The 22,633-nt window shown below is 40.3% G+C and overlaps 1 protein-coding gene across 3 annotated transcripts in view; it reads right to left on the reverse strand.

Annotated features, from left to right (window-relative positions):
• hemk1 (HemK methyltransferase family member 1) overlaps positions 1–22,633 on the reverse strand; it is a 134,361-nt gene that overhangs the window by 109,908 nt on the left and 1,820 nt on the right. For all 3 annotated transcript variants that reach the window (XM_060835355.1, XM_060835356.1, XM_060835358.1), the window contains exons 2-4: positions 20,172–20,696; positions 11,952–12,043; positions 10,807–10,900 (exon numbers count right to left, since the gene is read on the reverse strand). In XM_060835355.1, coding sequence (XP_060691338.1) covers positions 10,807–10,900; positions 11,952–12,043; positions 20,172–20,444 — 459 coding nt within the window. In that variant the 5' untranslated portion in view covers positions 20,445–20,696. The remainder of the gene's footprint in view (positions 1–10,806; positions 10,901–11,951; positions 12,044–20,171; positions 20,697–22,633) is intronic.

Raw genomic sequence — 22,633 nt, forward strand, 5'->3', positions numbered from 1 at the left:
AATAATGTTATCTAACATAATCACTGTAAAATGAATTAATCTCCAGAGTTACTGGAAGTGTTTGACATCAGGTAGATAAATAAAACTGCAAGGCAGTTACCCAGCATAAGCAGCAAAATTTACCATGTTTCCAGTTGCAAACTGGAAACTTTCCCCACAGGGGAGGTGAAGGGAGGGGAAACAGGAGGTGGTGAAAGTCAGGTGTGAAAGGGAGGATTCCCTTGACCAACAAAGGTAACCTCAGCAGAAACCTCAAAGGAATTGCATAAACAGCACTTTTCAATTTCAATACTGATTGGGGAAACCCTATGAAAGTTTCAGGCATAGGTCCATCATGAGTTGTAGTGTTACTATATAGTGGGCAAAGGAAAGTCCTGATTCACATTGATTGTTAGAGCAGAATAGTTTACCATACTCAGGTTAAACTCTTATGGTTTTGATCACTGTAAAAAGATGCACTGATTGGAGGTAATTAACTAGCATTAAACAGCACTGAAGCTAATGAAATCATGGGGAATCAGCAGCACTAGAAACAGCTTAGATCTTTAGATTAGATTTACAGTGTGGAAACAGGCCCCTCGGCCCAACAAGTCCACACCGACCCGCCGAAGCGCAACCCACCCATACCCCTACATTTACCCCTTACCTAACACTAGGGGCAATTTAGCTTGGCCAATTCACCTGACCCGCACATCTTTGTGACTGTGGGAGGAAACCGGAGCACCCGGAGGAAACCCACGCAGACACGGGGAGAACGTGCAAACTCCACACAGTCAGTCGCCTGAGTCGGGAATTGAACCCGGGTCTACAGGCGCTGTGAGGCAGCAGTGCTAACCACTGTGCCACCGTGCCGCCCATTTAGTAGAAATGAACTGAGGTTTCTGGTGAAAACCTTAGGTTAGGACACAGAACATAAAACATTACAGTGCAGTACATGCCCTTCAGCCCTCAATGTTGCGTTAACCTATTAAATCAACCTGAAGCCCATCTAACTTACACTACTCCATTTTTATCCATATGTCTATCCAATGACCATTTAAATGCCCTTAAAGTTGGCAAGTCTACTACTGTTGCAGGCAGGGCATTCCACACCCCTACTACTGTCTGAGTAAAGAAACTACCTCTGACATCTGTCCTATATCTATCACCCCTCAATTTAAAGTTATGTCCCCTCATGTGAGCCATCACCATCCAAGGAAAAAGGCTCTCACTGTTCACCCGATCTAACCTTCTGGTTATCTTATGTCTCAATTAAGTCAACTCTTAACCTTCTTTTCTCTAACGAAAACAGCCTCAAGTCCTCCAGCCTTTCCTCATAAGACCTTCCCTCCACATCAGGCAATATCCTAGTATATCTCCTCTGAACCCTTTCCAATGTTTCTACATGCTTCCTATAATGCGGTGACCAGAACTGTATGCAATACTCCAAGTGTGGCCACACCAGAGTTTTGCACAGCTGCAGCATGACCTCATGGCTCCGAAATTCCATCTCTCTACGAATAAAAGCTAACACACCGTATGTTCATTTGCTCTTAATATACTTGTAGAATCTCTGGATTATCCTTAAGCTTAACTGCCAATACTATCTTGTAACCCCTTTTTGTCCTCCTGATTTCCCTCTTAAGATTGCCCCCACATTGTTTATACCCTTCAGGAGATTCATTTGATCTCAGTTATCTCTAACTAGTATATGATTCTTTCATATTCTTGACCAGAACCTTAATATCTTTATTCATCCATTATAGACCTGAGTTTTGACAGCTCTGAGGTGCTCATTCTGGGATCTGATTGCTCCTGAATGGAGGAATAGAATTTGAAAGAACTGGAATGGTGATCATTTACAGCACTATTACTACTACATTTGGATTACTATTTTACTTAGAGAGGATATTTCTGAAGGATTGTCTACTAGAGTTATATAGGTAGAACATAGAAATAAGAATACATTGATCATCTTTATGGGACTGTACTATAGGCTCCCCAATACTTAGAGGGAAAATGACAGCAAATATGTAGAGAGATCTCAGATTTATTTAACAATTGTAAAATTACAGGATTTTAATTTTCCAAACATAGACTGGAACTGCCATAGTTTTAAGGGTTTGGATGGTGAGGAATTTGTTACATGTACTCAAGATAATTTTATTTGTCAATATATAAATGTACCTACTAGAGAAGGAGCAAACCCTGACCTTCTCTTCAGAAATAAGGCAGGGCAAGTGACTGAAGTGTTAGCAGGGGAACACTTTGGGACTAGTGATCAGAATTCTATTAGTTTTAAAATAGTTATAGAAAAGCATAGGCCTTCCATAAAAGTTACATTTCTCAAATTTTAATGGTAGAAGAAAGAAACTTTCAAAAGTTGATTGCAATAGACTGTTCTCAGGAAAAGGAATGACTGAAGTGGAAAGTTTTCAAAAGCATGCTAACGATAGATCAGAGGCATTATGTTCCTATTCGAGTGAAGGGTAAGGCTGGTAAGAGTGAGGAATAATGGATGAATCAAGATATTAAGATTCTAGTCAAGAATATGAAAGAATCATATACTAGAAATATACAACTGAGATCAAATTAATCTCTTGAAGGGTATAAACAGTGTAGGGGTAATCTTAAAAGGGAAATCAAGAGGGCAAAAATGAGATAGCACTGGCAGTCGTAGTTAAAGATAATCCAAAGAGATTCTACAAGTACATTAAGAGCAAAAGCGCAACTAGAGAGAGAATACGGATCCTTAAAGATCAATGAGGTCATCTACGTGTTGAACCTCAGAAGATGGGAGATATTAAATGAGTATTTCACATCCCTTTTTACTGTGAAGAGAAAAATGGATGCTAGAGAACTCAGGGAAATAAATATTGATGTTTTGAAATTATAAGCAGAGGTATTCTATCATCTATAACCATGGATAAGGAAGACTGGAGGGTGGCTAATGCTGCACTTCTATTCAAGAAAGGCTGTAAGGAGAAGCCAGGAAATGGTAGACCTGTGAGTTTGATACTGACTGTGAGTGAATTGTTGGAAACGATTCTGAAAGATAGGATTTACATGCTTTTGGAGAAGTGAGGTCTGATTGAGGAGAGTCAGTAGAGCTTCGTGTGAGAGGAAATTGTGTCTCATAAACTTGATTTGAGTTTTTTGAGGAAGAAACCAAAATGTTTAATGACAGCAGAGCAGTAAACATTGCCTACATGGACCTTAGTAAAGCCTCTGACAAGTTTCCATATCATGGGCAAATTAGTAAAGTAAGATCACATGGGATTCAGGGACAGCTTGTCAATTGGATACAAAATTGGCTTGACGGTTAGAGACGGTGGTGGTGGGGGGTTTTGTTTTGGACTGGAGACCTGTGACCAGTGGTGTTCCACAGGGATCGGTACTGCATCCACTTTATTGCTTGACATTATATAAACAATCTGGAAGAGAATTTAGGAGACATGGCTGGCAAGCTTGTGGATGACACCAAAATTGGTGGTATAGTGGACAGTGAAGAAGTCTGTCTAAGATTCCCAAGAGATCTTGATCAATTGGGTCAATCGGTGATAAAGTGACTGATGAAGTTTAATTTGAGTGAATTTGAGATATTGCATTTTGGTAAAACAAACAAGGGCAGACCTTATACAGTTAATGGTCGACCCTGGGTAGTGTGGTAAAACAGAAAGACCAGGGATTTGCATCCAATGTAGACAGGGTGGTTATGAAGGTGTTCAGCACATTTGCTTTCTTTGTTTAGACTTCTGAGTACAGGAGTTGGAATGTCATGGTGTGGTTGTACAGCATGTTGCTGAGGCCTCTTCTGAGTACTGGGTACAGTTCTGGTCGCCCTGCTATAGGAAGGATATTAATAAATTGGAGAGGGTTCAGAAATGTTTACAAGCATGTCACCTGGAATGGAAAGTTTGTATTATAAAGATACGCTGGCACGTTCTTCACAGGCAGATAGGACGTTGAGGAGTGACCTTATAACGGTTTAAAAAAATCACGATGGGCATAGATAAGAATAGCAAGGGTCTTTTATCTAGGGTGGGGCAGTTCAAAACTAGAGGGCACATTTGTAAGGTAAGAGGAGAAACATTTAGCATGGACAAACAGCAATGTTTTTACACAGGGAGTGGTTTGTTGGTAGAAAACTGCCAGAGGAAGTGACGGATGCAGATATAGTTACAATATTTGAAAGACATTTGGTTAAGTGCAAGTACCGATCCCTGTGGAACACCACTGGTCAGAGGTCTCCAGTCCAAAACAAAACCCTCCACCATCACCTCTGTCTCTAATCATCAAGCCAATTTTGAACAGGAAAGGTTTGGAGGGATATGGGCCAAATGCTGGCAAGTGGGAATAGTTTGGTTTGGGAACATGGTTGGCGTGGATGAGTTGAACAAAGAGGTCTGTTTCCGTTCTGTAAAATTCTACATTGTGGTAAGGGCTTTGAAACAAAGAAACAGCATTAGTGTTTTAACAGCACTGGACAATGAGTCTTTGGGGCTGTGGAGTGGGACGAGAGTTCAGAAGAATAAACTATTCCTAACTAAATGGCCTGGAAGAGGAAAAGTGAGCCCAAGCTACTCATTAGAGGCTTTCCATGTGGTTTTGTACTTAAGTAGCTAGTTTAATATTGAATCTGAAATCTGAGTAAATCAAAAAGGAAAATTTGCCGAGATCAAACATGACACCTACAGAAGGTTGCTATTGTAGCTTTCCAAGCAAACATCCTTAACCCAATGTTCTTCAACTCCTTCGTCAATGGGCTTTGCTTTTCTTATAAGGACAGAATGGAGCCATTTATGGTTGATTCCAGAGTGTCAGATTTCCTTCACTATTCCCACAATAGTATAGCAATGTAGGTCAGAACCTTGATGTGACAATTGGTAGAGAGCATTCTGCTAATGCCTCACCTACAGGGGTGTAGTTCCAAGCTCTATTCTGGAGTAAGGCTGGGAATTCACTGCAGTACAAGGGGATTGCTGCATCGTCAGAGATGTTGTATTTCAGAAGATCTCAATGCCATTTCAAAGAAGAACAGATGATATATCCTCATTGTCTTGGCCAATATTTATCCCAAAAATCACTAAAATAACTTGTCTGTTTGTTATAAAATTGCTACCTGAGGAAGTCTGTTGTGTGCAAAGTGAACACTGTGTTTTCCTACCATATACCAGTGCTCATAATTCAAAAGGAAAGCATTAGCTATAAACGATGTAGGGGTGTTCTAAGATTGTGAGAGGCATGATTATAAACAGAAGTTTTGTCTTTTCTTCCTATATACCAAAAACATACTGCACTTCAAAATAACTCACTGTATGTGAGATATATCCAAGACCCTTTTCAGGGTTGGTGCTTTACAAATGTTGTTTCTGATTAACATTTTTGAGCAATCAACAATATTGCTTTGCTGATGACACTGAGAAGCAGCTTATGTTGCAGAGGTGGGTGTAGAAAGATCACATCTTTCCTCACATAGCAGCAGGAAACTCAAAACTTTTTGCAGCAACAAGAACAAGAACATGCAAGTCTACCATTAGCTCTTTGCTGAATCACGAGATGGGGAATGCCCCATCGCTGCCCCTTCAGTTTCCTCTGGAAACAAAACATCTCTATTCACAAGAAAAGGCAACAGGCACTGTTATCTAATTATCCAGTGACAGTTCTGCCTCCTGGCAATGCACAGAAGGCCTTGAGATGGAAACTTGATGAGCAAAGTTACTGAGAAATCGGTGGTTTGACTCCTTCAATGCAATGATTATAGTGGAATAAACAATTTACAACAGGGGACAAAATAGAAATGGGAGCCTTTGTATAAATCACAATGTGGCTGAGTAAATTAAACTTATCCATCGTACAAACAGGATCTATGTAAATGTGCTGAAACACTAAAGCACAATCACAATTGATCAATCTGTAGTGGTCCTATCTCTGCTGTAATGATTCATAACATCCAAAGAATTTGCAAATAAACATCAATAGACAAGTTGAAATGGATATGGTTATCTGTCATAAATTAATTTTGTCTTATTTTTGAAGAATAATTGTTTAAACTTTTATTTAAAGCTCTGTCCACAGCATAAGGAAGATGTTTTGAAGTGGCTCCGAGTCTCTCAGGATCCAAAATCGTTAATTGAACTTGCAACCATGACATGGATTAGATTTTTAAAAATTTGATTGGAGGAAACTGTGAAATGGAACGGTCAGCTCATTTGTTCCAGTTTAACCAATGATGGAAAACATTATGTACTAATCAAGTATGCAAAATTAAAACCATAAATCAACTATATTGTTCGTTAATCAAAATACAAAAACAAAGTTATTCAATGTACTTATAAAACTTATTACAGTATGAAGGCACATTGTGAATAATATCCCATGACACTGTACACCAACTTGAAGAATATGGTGTCTCTATGCTGTTGCTTTTCATTGCAACGCCTCTGACCTGTTTCTGTCTTATTCGCTTTTGTCTGCTACTCTCTTCTTAACCCCTTCTTGCTAACTTACTCTGTTCTCTTTCGCTTCTTTTCCTGTCTATTCACTCTGTCTTTCTGTGTTGGAGGTAGTGATGGTCACTCAATTTTTCCTGTTGGCATTAGTTGGAAAACAAACCAGCAGACACTATTCCATTTTCCAGCATTTGGACCATAGCTTATGGCACTTGAGGCTCATATCCAGACATATTTTCATTGGATTAAGCTTTCTGCCTCCACTAGCCTTTCAGGCAGTGAATTCCAGACCCCTAGACACACTCAGAGAAAATATCTTCCCTTATCTCCTCTCTCAGCCTTCTACTAAACACTTTAATTTTTCACTGCTTGGTCACTGATCTCTTTGCTATGGTAAATCATGCTACCTACTCAATTCAGGCCCCTCACAACTTTGTACATCTCAACGAAATACTCACGTCAGCCTCTATTTCAAAGAGAACAAGCCCAGCCAATCCAATCTTTCCTCACAGCTGTTTTTTCTAGTCCTGGTCATAACTGTGTAAATCAGTTCTGTACCTTCTCTATTGCAATTATAGATATTTTATAAATTATGTCATGACACATCTCTGAAGCAGGTAAGTTTTGCACCTGGGCCTCCCAACCCAGGTAATGACACTAATACTTCTCCACAAGAGTCCTTCCAGTACATTTAATAACTGTTTTCATCAACCTGTTTGAACATGCTGTAATAGACCTGCAGGACAGTTTCTCAAGAATATACTTAATTCATAAAATGTAACTGTAATTACCTTCAACCAGTCCTAAAACAGTTCTTTGCAATGAAAAAGCAAACTACATTTTGGAATTTGGCATTCCTCAGAGCTGCAATTGCAATGCAAAGACATTTTCGATTCATTTCAGACAATGAGAGTATACTATTAACTGAGTCAAAGCTCACAACAAAATGAGTACTGAGAGTTATCATAGCATCATATCAATATAGGTAGACTGATGATCAGATGCTGCTTAAAGCTCAATGGTTCCTAGACCACCAAATGATTCATTCTTCAAGATTCTGGAGCCTGAACTAAGCTCTTTTAAAAACAAGTGTGTCTCAAGTCTGAAGTCGCAAGGCAAAAAACATGCAAATCTGAAGGTGAAAGAGTGCTGCAAAGACTGTATCCAGCATGTTCGAAATAACTACACTTGTAATAACATGTAAATGAAAATCATCAACTGAGATACAGAATGTGATTGCTTAGAAACATGGATGGACAGATATAATTTGAATAACGGACATTCATGTACAAAACTGTCCACCTATAATATGAAATAATGCTGTGATTTAAACTTAATGTGCTAATTCAGCCATCTGGTGGACACTAAGGGTAGCACAGAAAAATCATAAAAGAATGAATAAAACAGTGCCTTCCAAGTGTTTTTCAACTGTGACCTATCATTAATGTTTGAAAATAGGTGCAATCTCAGAATAAGGATAGGCTGTTGTTCTGTTGGAAAGGCACCAATGGTTTTGTCCACACCTGTTTTGAAGACACTCACAGAGCCTCAGAGTCAAGTGGTGCGTGGAAGGCAATGAAGTATGAGCTTCAATCCCAAGAATGTCTTGTCATTTTTCCAATATTTATTCAAACTACATCCTTCATAACAAGCACATCAACGAAATTTCCCAACTTTAGAGAAGGAACAATGCTATCCTTACCTGATCTGGCCTATATGTGACTCTAGTGCTTCATCAATGTCCTTGACTCTGAACTGCACTCTGAAATGGTCCAGGAAGCCATGTAGTTCAAGGGCAATTAAGGATGGGTAACAAATGCTGACCTTGTCAATGACACCCACAAGAATTCAAGAAAAGAGCCAGAGGCTATCCTCAACACTCAGCAATGCTGTCTCAGACTCATAATCAAATGACCACCACAGTCTATAAACCTTTGGAATAAACAAAGCCAAGCTGAGCAATGATTGGTTTTACTGTGTTGTATTCAACAAATTAAACTACCAACACATACGAATTACAGGAAAATCTAAACGTAATATAACTGCAACTCTCAAACAAAACAAAGAACTGTGAATGCTAGAGATCTGAAACGAAGACAGAAAATGCTGGAGAAACTTAGTCCTGACAGCATCTCTAGAGTTGTGGGTCCCGAGACCTTTGTCAGAATTGGTTCTCTCCAAAGATGCTACAAGATCTTCTGAGCTTTTCCAGCACTTTCTGTCTTTGTTTCTAACTGTAACTTTTTTGAGAATCTTGATCACAAAATCAAGACCGACACTCCAGGAGGGCTGCCCCACCAGAGAGGCTAGCTTTCAAACAAGGTGTTAAACTATGGCTCCACCTTCTCTATCAGGTGGACATTAAAAAAATCCCCCGGCACTATCTGAAGAAGAGTAGCAGCTTTCCCAGTTGTCGGAGCTAGTATTTATCCCTCAGCTAAATCACTTGCAAAAATTCTTCACAAATTCCCAACCTCCCCCACCTAGAAGACTAGGTTGCCTGGGGATACCGCTTCTGTAAGTTCCCCTCCAAGCCACACACCATACTAATTTGAAACTATAATCAACATTCTTTCACTGTGGCTGATCTATCAGTACAACAGTTCAAAAAGATGGCTCACCACTACCTTCTCAAGAAGCATACAGAATGGGCAATAAATACCAGCCTAACCAACAACAGCTGCATCCTGTGAATGATAAATAAACTGTCAGCAGATTTCCTACAATATAACATCAAAACTGCTTCATTACGTTGGATGCTTTGAGGTTCTGAATGATGACAACTGAAATCCAAGTCTTTCCAATCTTCCAGTCATTTGGAATATCAATTCCAGTCCTACACATTCTGTTATAGCTTGTTGCTTTAAATAGCTGGGTTCTGTTCCTGGTTGATGTATGCTTCAACACTACTAGGAACAAAAAAACATACCAATCACTAGAAAAGAGAATAAACAGCTTCCCTGAAGTTGACCTGTACAGATTATAAATAGGAAAGATTGGAGAGCATTTCAAGGATGAACCTCTCCCAAGGTTCAAATAACACTGATTAAGCGGCTCAAGAATCACAGTTCTAGTTTTGTAACGTCATTTCAGCTGCCTTGTAACACATTCCAGTCTGTAGGTAATCCAATATAAACTGAGTCACTTCCAACGCAGCTGAAAGGTGTGACTGTCTACCAGCAGATTTCCAGTTGAAGTGTTCATCTTACAAGAAGTGTGCACTGTATGGAAGATTCTTTGATACATGTTAAGTCAGGTTCCTGTGTTGCAACAAACAAGGACATTGCTGAAGGGCTAGAGTCACATATAGGCCAGATCAGGCAAGGATAGCAATGTTCTATTCAGTTTAACAGAGGGGTGGTAGTCAACTGTTGGGATTTTAGAGTCATTGAGGCGTGCAGCATGAAAACAGACTTTTTGATCCAACTCATCAATGCTGACCAGAAATCCCAAATTAATCTAGTCCTATCTTCATGAAGGAAACTCCTAAATGGGGTGGAGATTGATGTTCTGTTCAACTGAGGAAGGTGGCAGCAAGAAGGAAAGCAGAGCAGGCTACGATGACAGGCAGGTAACAAGGAAGATGTTTCACCAGAGAAGCATCCTCTTAACCATGTATTCGAACTTTATAATTTAAAAATCTTTCTTGCAACCAAGCCATCCTGGAGGCAACAGTGGTACGTCTCTACGGAAAAGATATGATTGCTCTCATAGTTAAGCGGGAAAGACCAGCTTCTGGGTCTGACTGGAGTATTTCTACCACTGCATCCACTCCTCTCCCCAGCCTGCTGCTGAGTACCTGCTTTCAGACACTTAAACTGCCCCTAACAGTACAGGAAATTTGAGGCTATCTACGAAATTGCAAAGTCATAAGTCACACACCAGGTTAGTGCCCAACAGTTTTATTTCAAATCACAAGCTTTCGGAGTACTGCCACTTTGTCAGGTATGGTGTGACTTCTGATTTTATCCAACCAGTCCAACACCAGCATCTCCCATCGTGGCTACAAAATTGCAATCAGCCACCTTTTGCTGAATTTTAAAAAGGCTTTTAAAGTGCCTACGCAAGGTCAATATTTTCAGGCTGTTACGGCTCCCCTTCCTGCACCCAAAAATTCCTGTCTATATATCAGCATTTGAGGCAAGGGAGGCCAAGAGAACAGAAGAAAAATAAATGACTCGTGGCAGAGCAATGACAGTGAAAAGAGAAAGTCCAGTGATAACATTTTTAACTTGAGTGATATCCCACATTAAGTGCTTCAGTCCTTTGCTAAAATTTATTGATATGAAAATGTAGGGAAACTCAATGAATGGAGTACAAGTGCACCATCGAGTAAACCAATAAGGTGATTTTGTGATTGAATGAATCGGTTTACCTCGGTTTCTGGTCTGGGAATAAAAACTGGTGGCTTTATTTTCAGGGTCAAATCACAGAAGTCCCATTCCTCGATCACATACTGCACAGGCATGCTAGAAGTAAAAAAAAGAGAACATGCTGCAAACTAAACCATTTACAAAATTGTTAAAATATTGGGCACTGCTAAGAAGAGAAATATTTTGTCGAAAACTTCCATCTTGCACTCATTAGGACAATTTGCAAGAATATTATTCAATGGAAAAATCAATATTTACACTGCATGAGAGAAGAGGGTTAATTGTTTAGCAGCCATTGCCATGGGGAATGCACCTGTTAGTGATGACTGACAACTAACTATCCAGCTTCAATTAAATTTTAAACAACGCAGGTTGACTTTAACTGAACCGCACATTGTCCTAAAAAGTGAATGACTGTCACCTATTGAGTTGAAACAGGTGCACTGTATGTATGTTCTGTCTGCAAAGGTTAGGGTTCGGTGTACTAATGTATGTAGCTTCCAGTACATGCAAGATATTCAGACTGCCTGCCTGACTGACCGTCTGAAATTGGGAGACTAAAATAGAAATTGCTGGAAAGCTTAGCAGGTCTGGCAGCATCTGTGGAGATAAATCAGAGTTAACATTTCGGGCCAAGTGACCCTTCCTCAGAACCCCTGAAACTGGATGTCAACACAACTTTGCATACTCCAGATTATCCAGTAAATGTTGTCCAATTGCAGAATCACATCTGATGTTGGACATTGCGTTGTCAGTTTGACTAAAAATGAGGAATTCCCACAGTGATCTGTGCTCAACCATAAGTGCTAAAATTGTACCTCTACTGCACCAATGCCCTGCACAGTAAGGGAGGTCTGCTTTTTCATATTGCACATGTGGACATCCTTATTCCAGAATTGCCCCCTGAAGATGTGATACAGAGTTGAGGAGCTTTCACACACTGAGGGAAGTAAAACATGCTAGATTAATCCCAACGGTGATCAGTCGCTGATTATACAAAGACATCGGCTGAGGCTCGTTACCGAGCCATCTGACAAACAATATAAAATTGCAGTGGACAGTGTTTAAGATGAAAATAAGTGAAAATGAATTATATGTGAAAAACATGAAAAAAGGGAGCTGTGAAAATATATTTAAAATATCGTACTGGTGTAAGCGCTTCGTACACAAATTCCAGATCATCTGCTTCTGCTCTGCAGTGAGTGGATGTGACAGGGCCTCTTCTGTAAGGTTGTGAATCTGGAGGATATAGAAAAACAGTAAATAAAAAGTGAACACTGTTGTTGATATAAAATAAATATACCTAGTGTGACTGCACTGCCATGCTGATGCCAATACACTATAGCAAAGTATTGCAACTGAATGAATTCACTTCTAGATATGAAAATACATTTATAGAATTGAATAATAGAACACAGGAGGCCATTCAGCTGTTCTGAGGAAAAGTCACTCGACCCGAAACATTAACTCTGATTTCTCTCCACAGATGCTGCTTGACCTGCTGAGCTTTTCCAACTTTTTAGTTTTGTTTTTGATTTACAGCATCTGCAGTTTTTTTCAATTTTTACTTAGGCCATTCAGCTAATTGTGCCTCTGGTAGCTCTTTGATAATGCCATCTAACCAGTCTCACCTTCCTGTCCTTTCCCCATTACTCAGCAAATGTTTTTCAATTTAAGTGCTTATTCAAACTCCTTTTGAAAGTTGCAAATTCACTGTCTACGGAGAGGAGATAATCAATGATGGTAAAAGAAAACTGGCCACTTGAGTAAGATTGATTTGCAGGGCTACAGGGCTAGAAGAGAGGATTGGTGTTTGTGACATATTAAGTACATTGTTAAGGTATTTGAATGAAAGTCACTGTTTAATTTGGGACCAAGAGTACTTATAGTGACTGCTGGGTAAGAAGATGGAAGCAAATATATATAATACTACATTCTGTGAATAAACACAGAAAAGGATTTATGTCTGCTTTCATACTTCATAATGAGGCTTAGGCATGATTCAACATATAGAATGACTGTTTGGATAAATGGACATTTGGCATGGATGGGAAGGGCTGAATGAACTCCTTTTGAGCTAAAATGAATCAACAACATAAGGGTCTTTCATACATCAAATTGATCCCATCAAAAGAGTGTGAGCTTTGCCCACATCTTTCACTTCCAGGTCAGACTGGTGACCATTAGTGCCATAGCATTTAGTTTTGTAATTCAGGGTACCAGCAGATCAATATGATGTGTCTAGGATATGGGTGAAAGACAGTTAGCAAAGCTTTTCATACTAGTTTATTTCTCATTTTCGGCCTCCACTGCTGACTAGCTACATTATGAAAAAGAGTACACATCTCCCCAACAGATGTTTGCCCATCAGACAGTTCTCAGCCTTGTTTTCTCATGGTGGCACAAAGATAGTGTGCAGGCCCAATGACATGTGGTCATGCCCTGGATTCACAAATTTATTTCTCAGGTTTGAGCAAATAGCTCAGAAGAGGTGAAGACAAGGGAGTAAATGCTGAGGAAAAAGAAACTATAATGTAATTGAAGGATGAACTGATGTGTAAATAGGTCATTTTTCCTGCAACTCTTGTAACAGAATGCACTGATTGCATGCCTTGGGATGCACTTAGGGAGGCCAAGAGGCTGGACACCCTGCTATTTGGCAAGTTTGGGATTGTCATATACAGCACCCTGGAAAGGAAATAACATAGAGGATTGATGAGGGCAGAGTGGTAGATGTGATCTATATGGATTTCAGTAAGGTGTTCGACAAGGTTCCCCGTGGCAGACTGATTAGCAAGGTTAGATCTCATGGAATACAGGGAGAACTAGCCATTTTGATACAGAACTGGCTCAAAGGTAGAAGACAGAGGGTGGTCGTGGAGGATTGTTTTACAGACTGGAGGCCAGTGACCAGTGGAGTGCCACAAGGATCGGTGCTGGGTCCTCTACTTTATGTTATTTACATAAATGATTTGGATGCGAGCATAAAAGGTATAGTTAGTAAGTTTGCAGATGACACTAAAATTGGAGGTGGAGTGGACAGCAAAAAGGGTCACCTCAGATTACAACAGGATCTTGTACCAGATGGGCCAATGGGCTGAGAAATGGCAGATGCAGTTTAATTCAGATAAATGCAAGGTGCTGCATTTTGGGAAAGAAAATCTTAGCAGGACTTATACACTTAATGGTAAGGTCCTCGGGAGTGTTGCTGAACAAAGAGACCTTGGAGTGCAGGTTCATAGCTCCTGGAGAGTGGAGTCGCAGTTAGATAGGATAGTGAAGAAGGCGTTTGGGATATTTCGTTTATTCATCAGAGTACTGAGTACAGGAGTTGGGAGGTTATGTTGCGGCTATACAGGACAGTGGTTGGCGACTGTTGGAATATTGTGTGCAATTCTGGTCTCCTTCCTATTGGAAAGATGTTGTGAAATCCGAAAGGGTTCAGAAAAAAATTACAAGGATATTGCCAGGGTTGGAGGATTTGAGCTATAAGAAGAGGCTGAAGAGGCAGGGGCTGTTTTCCCTGGAGTGTCAGAGGCTGAGGGATGACCTTATAGAGATTTACAAAATTATAAGGGGGATAGGATAAATTGACAAAGTCTTTTCCCTGGGGTTGGGGGGTCCAGAACTAGAGGGCATAGGTTTAGGGTGAGAGGGGAAAGATATAAAAGAGACCTAAGACGCAACTTTTTCACACAGAGGGTGATGCGTGTATGGAATGAGCTGCCAGAGGAAGTGGTGGAGGCTGGTCCAATTGCAACATTTAAGAGGCATTTGGATGGGTAGATGAATAGGAAGGGTTTGGAGGGATATGGGCCTGGTGTTGGCAGGTGGGACTAGATTGGATTGGGATATTTGGTTGGTATGGACGGGTTGGACCGAAGGGTCTGTTTCCATGCTGTACATCTCTATGACTCTAAGTAAAACAACAATTACAAGTGAAACGCCAATTTGACAGGCATAAAAAAGTGATGCAACAGGCTGTCTCCAATAGCAGGAGAAACACTGTGTCCGAGTGATCATCCAGCACTACTTCCTGCAACTGAGATGCTATCCCATCAAGGTACATCTGCTACATGAGTAATCGAAGCATTTAAGAGTTAGGTTCATCACATGGACTCCAATCAAAGACACAGCACGAAAATAAATGAAAAGAAGGAAGATGACAACTCTTCACTGGCAAGTGGAACATGAAGGTTGAATGCACACAGCATTGACAGACAACTTTCAACTGGTTGATAATGAGTACAAAACAGCTGTGATCAACATTGAACCTGATACTCTGAACATCAACCCACACTGCAGAACAAGCAGAGTGAGAGCAGATGACTGAAATAAAAACACATTCATCTGGCAGGGAAACAGTTCAAAGGAGACACATGAGAAAGGTGCAAGTTTTTCTGTGGGAAAGCTCTTAAAAATAGCATGCCCCACAAATGGTTCAGACTGTGTTCATTCACTTCTCAATTTGAGCAAAGCCAGTTAACTTCACATTCTTTTGTCTAGAAAAAGACTCATACTAGACTTGAAATCTTTACTGTCTTTCTCTCTAAATTATGCCAGACCTACTGCGCTTCTCCAGCTTTTTCTTTGTTTGTTCTAGTTAACTTTATGGTTATCTACTAGCCAATGCACTGCTCCATTACAGTAAGAAAATACCAATTCCATGAAGAGATTCACACCTCAATCTGCAGAATCCTTAAGGCATAACATCTTTATTGACTGAACAATTGCAGTCTTATGAGGCATGGATTTCCTGACTTGGGCATCACGACCAGGGAAAGATAAATGAGAATGTACAGCCACTAACACTTTTCCACAAGCATAAACCTTAGGTAATGGACACCGTCCATTAGAAGGAATCATGCCACAAGATGCCTGAGAAATATCCAAGATCAGGGCATTGGCACCTGCTAGACCTGATCATTAGATGTGACGCAATGAATAGAATTCTCAACACAAGTAGGTGCTACAGATCTCACTGTAATATAGATCAATTCCTGGCTGGCACCAAGATGCGCATGCAATACTTGAAGATTGTTATTCAAAGAATCTTATATCAACATCAATCATAGTGCCCACCCATATAAAACTAATCACTTTTGACAACTGAACTGGCACCCTCCAGCATTACACATGGAATGCAAAATCCAAATGTAACATAGCCCAAGATACAAATCACAATGCCACATTCTCAACATATGGAAGGTAGGAGCAGAAAATGCAGACTCTTATGAGGCTAACATCACTATGAAGGAACTTGTGGTTAAAACCAATTTGCTCACCTTAATTAAATGAGATGTATAAGCAAGGAGATTGTAAGTGGGCTAAGGGTTGCGTAAAGTCCAACAGACTACTAGGAGGTATGCTGATGACCATGCTCACAAGTTTTGCCAGAATATCCAGAAGTCATTTAACACAAGGGATGCCAGAAGCTTGTAACAGCAAAAGTCCACAGGGCCCATTATCAAAGAAAGCATCTCCACTGAAAAAGAGTGGCTGGATAAAAAGGTCAAGATCACAATGACTACAAAAACAGTTGAAAGGTGAGTGGAACACAATCCTGAGCTGTATGTCAAGGAAAATGCAGTCACTGAGGAAATTCCAGACACCACAGAAAACCCATCTCACATGGCAGAGCTGGTTGAAGAATTCACAGGGAAGGAGCTGAGCAAAGATACTAACTCATCTGCCAAGGGCAAAACACCACAATAACTCATCCAGCATTGGAAACAGTAACATCTACATGGATATCTGAGGCCCTGCTGAAAGAGGGCACTGTCCCAAGAATATTTATTTGTGCTTAGGATGTGGTATGGAGTAGAATTCCTACAGTGCAGAAAGAGGCCATTTGATTCATCAAGTCTGCACCAACCTCCAAAGAGCACCCTATCCAGATCCAGCCCCGATTCCCGAAACCCTATATTTACCATGGTTAATCCACCTAGCCTGCATACCCTGACAGTACAGGGCAACCCACACAAGCTGCACCATCTTTAGACTGTGGGAGGAAACTGGAACACCTGACGGAAACCCACACAGGTGCAGGGAGAACCTGCAAACTCTAGACCGACAGTCAACTAAGGCTGGAATCAAACCTGGGTCTTTGGAGCTGTGAGGCAGCAGTGCTAATCACTGAGCCACCCAGAGAGAAGTTAGCTCAGTGTAACCTTTGCGAAAGCACTTGGTTGTGGTGAAAATACTTGGAATATGGAAGAAAAATCATTAGCTAATTATGAGGGACATTTTTGGGGAAAAAGCAAAGAAAATAAAAAATAGTAGCGAGTTTTGAGAAGATTTGTAGCTCAGGTTGAGGTTCTGGATGTAGGTTTGCTCGCTGAGCTGGAAGGATCATTTCGTCATCCCACTAGGTAACATCTCTGGGTTGGTGATGTCATTTCCTGTAGTTTTTCTCAGGGGATGGTAGATAGGGTCTAACTCAATGTGTTAGAAACCAACCATATAAATAAAAAGCAGGAATCAGCAGCAGTGTTTCGCCCGGCAGCCCAATGAAGATGTTACTTAGTAGGGTTGAAACGTCTGGAAATGATCCTTCCAGCTCAGTGAGCAAACCTACATCCAGAACCTCAACCTGAGCTACAAATCTTCTCAAAACTCGCTACTATTTTTTATTATCTTTGCTTTTTCCCAAAAATGTCCCTCATAATTAGCTAATGATTTTTCTTCCATATTCCAAGTATTTTCACCACAACCAAGTGCTTTCGCAAAGATTACACTGAGCTAACTTCTCTCTAGGTGGCTCAGTGATTAGCACTGCTGCCTCATAGCTCCAAAGACCCAGGTTTGATTCCAGCCTTAGTTGACCGTCGGTCTGGAGTTTGCAGATTCTCCCTGCACTTGTGTGGGTTTCCGTCAGGTGTTCCTGTTTCCTCCCACAGTCTAAAGATGGTTCAGCGAGCAAACCTACATCCATAAACAGATAATGTCTGAAGCTGATGTTTCTCTTTAGGAGGAACAAGTTATTAAACAAATATGTTTCAGAATCTAGCCCAATATTACATAGAAATTGCAAGGAAGTTGTAGGGTAGAAAATGTTTGCAGTACTTGTCTATTCTTCCATTCATTCAGCCAGTACATGAATTACTCCAATTTGTACTGATTACTCCAATTTGTAAGATGCCTGAGCAACTTTACAGCTGGTTTTCCTATTTAGAGGTCTGCAGATATATATCCAGCAGCATACAATAACTTCAGCTGATCCATTCCAATGTGAAATCCCAGCCCATTCAACATGTACACTACATCCTCAGTTGCCATATTTCCAGATGCAGCTTGTCCATAAGGCTAACCACCTCAGCCAGTTATTGATGAGTCCATTGCTGAGGTTCCTATCTGTAATGTTGCAAAGATGTTGACAAGACGTTGCGTGAGTTGCTTTCATTGCTTCATTCCTTACTGCCCTGGAAAAGCTGGTGTTGAGTTACTTTAATGAACTATGTTTGCTGCCACAGTATTTAGATGGCAGGCCCAGTTAGAATGCGCAATAAATGCTGGTCTAGCCAGCAAAGCCCACATGCCACGACGGAATTTTAAAAAATTGTTTCTGGTCAACTGTATCCCAAGGATGTTGACAGGTGAGGGACTCACCAATGGTAATACCACTGCATGTCAATGGGTGTAGGTTAAACTTTTTTCTTTGAGATGGTACTTGTCTGGCAGGTGTATAGCATTACTTGTGTGATGGAAAGACAATGATCCTGTTGAATGGCAATTGCTGTCATTGTAACAATTATTGCATTGTTCTTGTCAGATTGCAAATTCTGAATGAACACTTTTATCCTGAATCCTAGTGTGGTTTCAGAAGTGGAGGATCTACAATTGATATGATGTTCTCGGTTCATTGGCTGAGGAGAAATATTATGATGGAGATAGCAGAGTTTGGTTTTCAGAAGTTGCTGCCACACATGAACCTTGAAGGACCACGCAGAAGGAAATAAAGTTAGAGGGAACATAACAGTCAAGTACGTGAGCAGAAGTAATCTATTTCAGCTCATGTAGAAAACTGGCTGCCTGCCGAAACAGCTCACGTAATATTCTCTTTCTGTGATGGATGAGGTCAGCTAAGGTAGAGCACAATGGAATCTATACTGGGGTCAAACAATAGTATATTGTGGCACCAAGAATCTTGGGCATATTTTTCTCCTCTGCTCCATTTGCTTTCACCTAATCTACAGAGAACAATGTACAAACTAGAACTGATGGAAACCTATTCAGCCTTGCTGGTCTGAGATCCAAGGCAAATGCCCATCAAGTCCTCATCACAGAGCTGCTATATGTTGACAATGATGCTCTAAGGTTCCTTGCTGAGGAACAGCTAAAGCAGCAAAATAAGTCTCTCACAAATGTAAAATATTTGGTTTGACCATCAGCAGCAGGAAGGCGAGCATCACAGCCCAAGATGTTGTCATATCGCCATCTATTGGCAGTGACACTATGATGCTGGTGCTTGTTGACAGCATATATCTTGACCCCATGATCATCACCATAAAAATTAGCATGTATGTACAACAAGTAATAGGAAGGCAAATGGAATGATGGCCTTTGTTGCAAAATGGATGGAGGATAAATGCAGGGAAGTCTTAATGTTACAGTGCAAGGATATTGGTGAGACTGTACGTGGAGTTCCGTGTACAATTTTGGATTCCTTAATTTTAAGGTATATACTTGCATTGGAAACAATTCAGAAAAGTCTCACTCAATGGATTCTTAGGACGAAGGAACTGCATTTTGAAGGCTGAACATGTTGTGTTGATACTCATTCGAGTTTAAAAGAATTTAGAAGTGATTTTATTGAAATATTCTGAGGGGGTATAACAAGGAAATGTTGAGAGGATGTCTCTTCAGTGAAGGAATCGTAGAACTGTGTGCCATAGTTTAAAAATAAGAACTTCACATTTAAAGCAGAGAGTGAGAAGGAATTTCTTTGCTAGAATTTTCTTTCCAGCTAATCATTGAACATTTTTGAATTTTTTGATCAAGAAGGGAGTCAAAGATTATGGGGAAGATGCAGGGAAGTGGTATTAACACCATAATCAGAGCAAGCAAGATATTACTGAATAGCATAGCAAACTCAAATTCAACCTCAAGGGCTGAATGACTTACTCCTGTTGCTGTGTCAATTGATCTAACAGCTAAATTGGATGGTGGAACAGACTCCAAGGAGCTGCATAGCTTACATGTTCTAACACTCCCTCACCATCCAGCATCTTTTTATGGGTCACCTTCATGTTCTTTTCATTTTCTTCAACCCCTCAAAATGCATCTTATACCTCGTCCCTTTAAGGCATTTCAACAGACATAAATCTCTAAGTTACCTAACCCAGAGCTGAACTGCTTGATACTTAACTGTTTTTCCTCCAAGCACATGAGATATTATGTGTTCACTTGATTGCTGTGGTTCTGATATTCCATTCTGTTCAAATACCTTTTGCCAATGGGTCACGCAGTTAAATCCCGTAATTTTGTCATGTATAAATCGACAAGGATTTCTGGGAAGAGCATTTAGAAAAGAGACAGCCCCACAAAATATTGTGTCTTCACATTGACAATAACAACGTGGTTTCATTCTGAAACGTGATGTCAAGGACACACGACAAGCTGAGAACATCTTCCACCACATCTCGGCTGCCCGAGGTCCTCCTTAATGCTCCCCACAGTCCTGGCTTGCTTTAAGTAGTCTTTTCAGCACAAGGTTTCTTGAATTGTTAGTTGGGAGAATCTTGGCTTGCATGAGGAGCTCATATGTGGACCGTGGGTTTTGGTCTGCACTGTTCCTGTCATCCTTCATGTCAGTCCATTGAGTGTGGATGGAATTCGAATTATGTCTCACTGAAACAGTGTAGCTAACCAGACCAATTCAAATGTGGAAAATCTGTGAAAAAGATATGAAGTTAGACACATATTTTAACAAATTTTCCGCATTATTTTGAAAGGTATATCTAAGCAAATTTATGGTGCACTGCAAGTATCTAAAATGCTTCAGTTTGGATCACTGGATCCAAAACCTTAACTTAGCCTACACTGAAAAGGTACTGCCAGACCTCCTGATTTTCCATGTAATTTCTATTTTTGTATCTAAAATATATGGTTTTAAAGAGTGCTTCCCTTTCCTTGCAGTATACTAGAAGTTAATTAATGTAACTACAGGTTGTTCTGCTGTAATAGGGGTTTCATTAGCACAGATTTACTGCAAAGTGATCGACAAATTGGGGACATTGTTTTTAAAGCACAAGCTTTTAAAATGTGCGTTGCCAACACTTTAAGCGCTGACTCTAAAGCACAATTTTTCTATAATGTGGGGTTGCACAAGATCACAATTATTGCATTATAGAAGAACTACCTGTAACGTGTACTAAGTAGAATAGTGACAGTCACTTATATAATTTAACACTAGTCATAGTGATTTTAAAGTGCTTCACGTTACAATATTTCTTGCTTTACCACAGCTAAACATACTTGAATTTGTTTTCCGTTAAATTAACATCACCATTCTACTCTCAAAGCTTCCAAATTCCACACAATACCTCACTTTAGACATGACTACTGGTAAGTGCCATTTTGTAATTGGCTAATTGAAGTATATGAGAACAGGCCAATCTACATCCAACAATCAGTTCTGAAAGCTCTGCTCTGATAGTTGTTGCAATATTCATCTCAGCAGCTGAAACAATCCACAACTTTCCAAATAAGACAATTTACAGCATTCTTTAAAAGAAAATAAAATACCCACTAAAGATTTTATATAGGCAAACAGACCAACAGACAGACATTCAAATATCAGCTCTGCTGAAACAAGAGTCAAGCATGCTGGAGTATGCTCTCTTGTGACAAAAAAAATCATAAGATCTCTGAATCCTATATTGGGCCTAACTCAAATGTATCAGAGACTCGAAGAAATAATCATCTTATTTTATATGTGTTGCTGCTAGGGAAAGTTAACACCTAACAGATTAGATGGAGAGGGGGAATTGGATCCAATCTAATTCTTGAAAGTTATATTTGAAATAACTCCACATAGTCCAGGATCCCATCACAAGCCAACCTTTATTTACACACGGAGACCTTCATGCTGGTCCAGCTCTCTCAGAGACAGTTCTCAGAGTGAACAGAACTTTTGACACTCAAGTTTATACCTGTCAGCCAGGCTGCCTAATTGGATCAGATTAACAGTCACCATCAGGGAACTCATACTTTATGAGGTCCACCTGTCTGACCTTCTTACAAACACTACATCCCTTCCCTTCTGAGTCAGAGGACATAGGCTGGTTCTTCTTTTTATAGCTCCTCCTAGCACACTTTAGCATTGGGTCAGGTTCCTTCAACTCCTCCTCTGAAATGGGCAGCATGTGATGCACAGTAGCTGATCTCTTGCATCTGCAGCATCTTGAAGAAATTCACTTTCTTCTTCAGGCAGCAAAGGCATCGAGGCAGTGACATTCGCAGTGTCCAACTCACATTCCGAGGTATCTTCAAAGTTTGAAAGAGATGGAGAACACAGGTTACAGAATCTCGAGAAAGGCAGTCAAGGAGCCAGGCACATTTAACTCCCGCACCACTTGCAAGTTTGGAGTATTCATGTGGTTCACATGCTTATTCAGGACCGTCGCACTTACTTGAACTTTATGTCAGTGGACCTGATGTTGCATCAAATATGCCTCTTACCAATGCAGGGCCATTCCAGTCAATCCTACACCAAACCCGGTCTTGCTTAGCAGTCTTGTGACCAGCATGCATGTTGCTGATACCGTTTCACTCTAACCCCCTCTCCCACCGCAAAGTTCTGGGACGCTGAGATTTAATCTGGTGTGG

The sequence above is a fragment of the Hemiscyllium ocellatum genome, chromosome 14 (genome assembly GCF_020745735.1).
Source record: "Hemiscyllium ocellatum isolate sHemOce1 chromosome 14, sHemOce1.pat.X.cur, whole genome shotgun sequence".
In the NCBI taxonomy this organism is placed as follows: Eukaryota; Metazoa; Chordata; class Chondrichthyes; order Orectolobiformes; family Hemiscylliidae; genus Hemiscyllium; species Hemiscyllium ocellatum.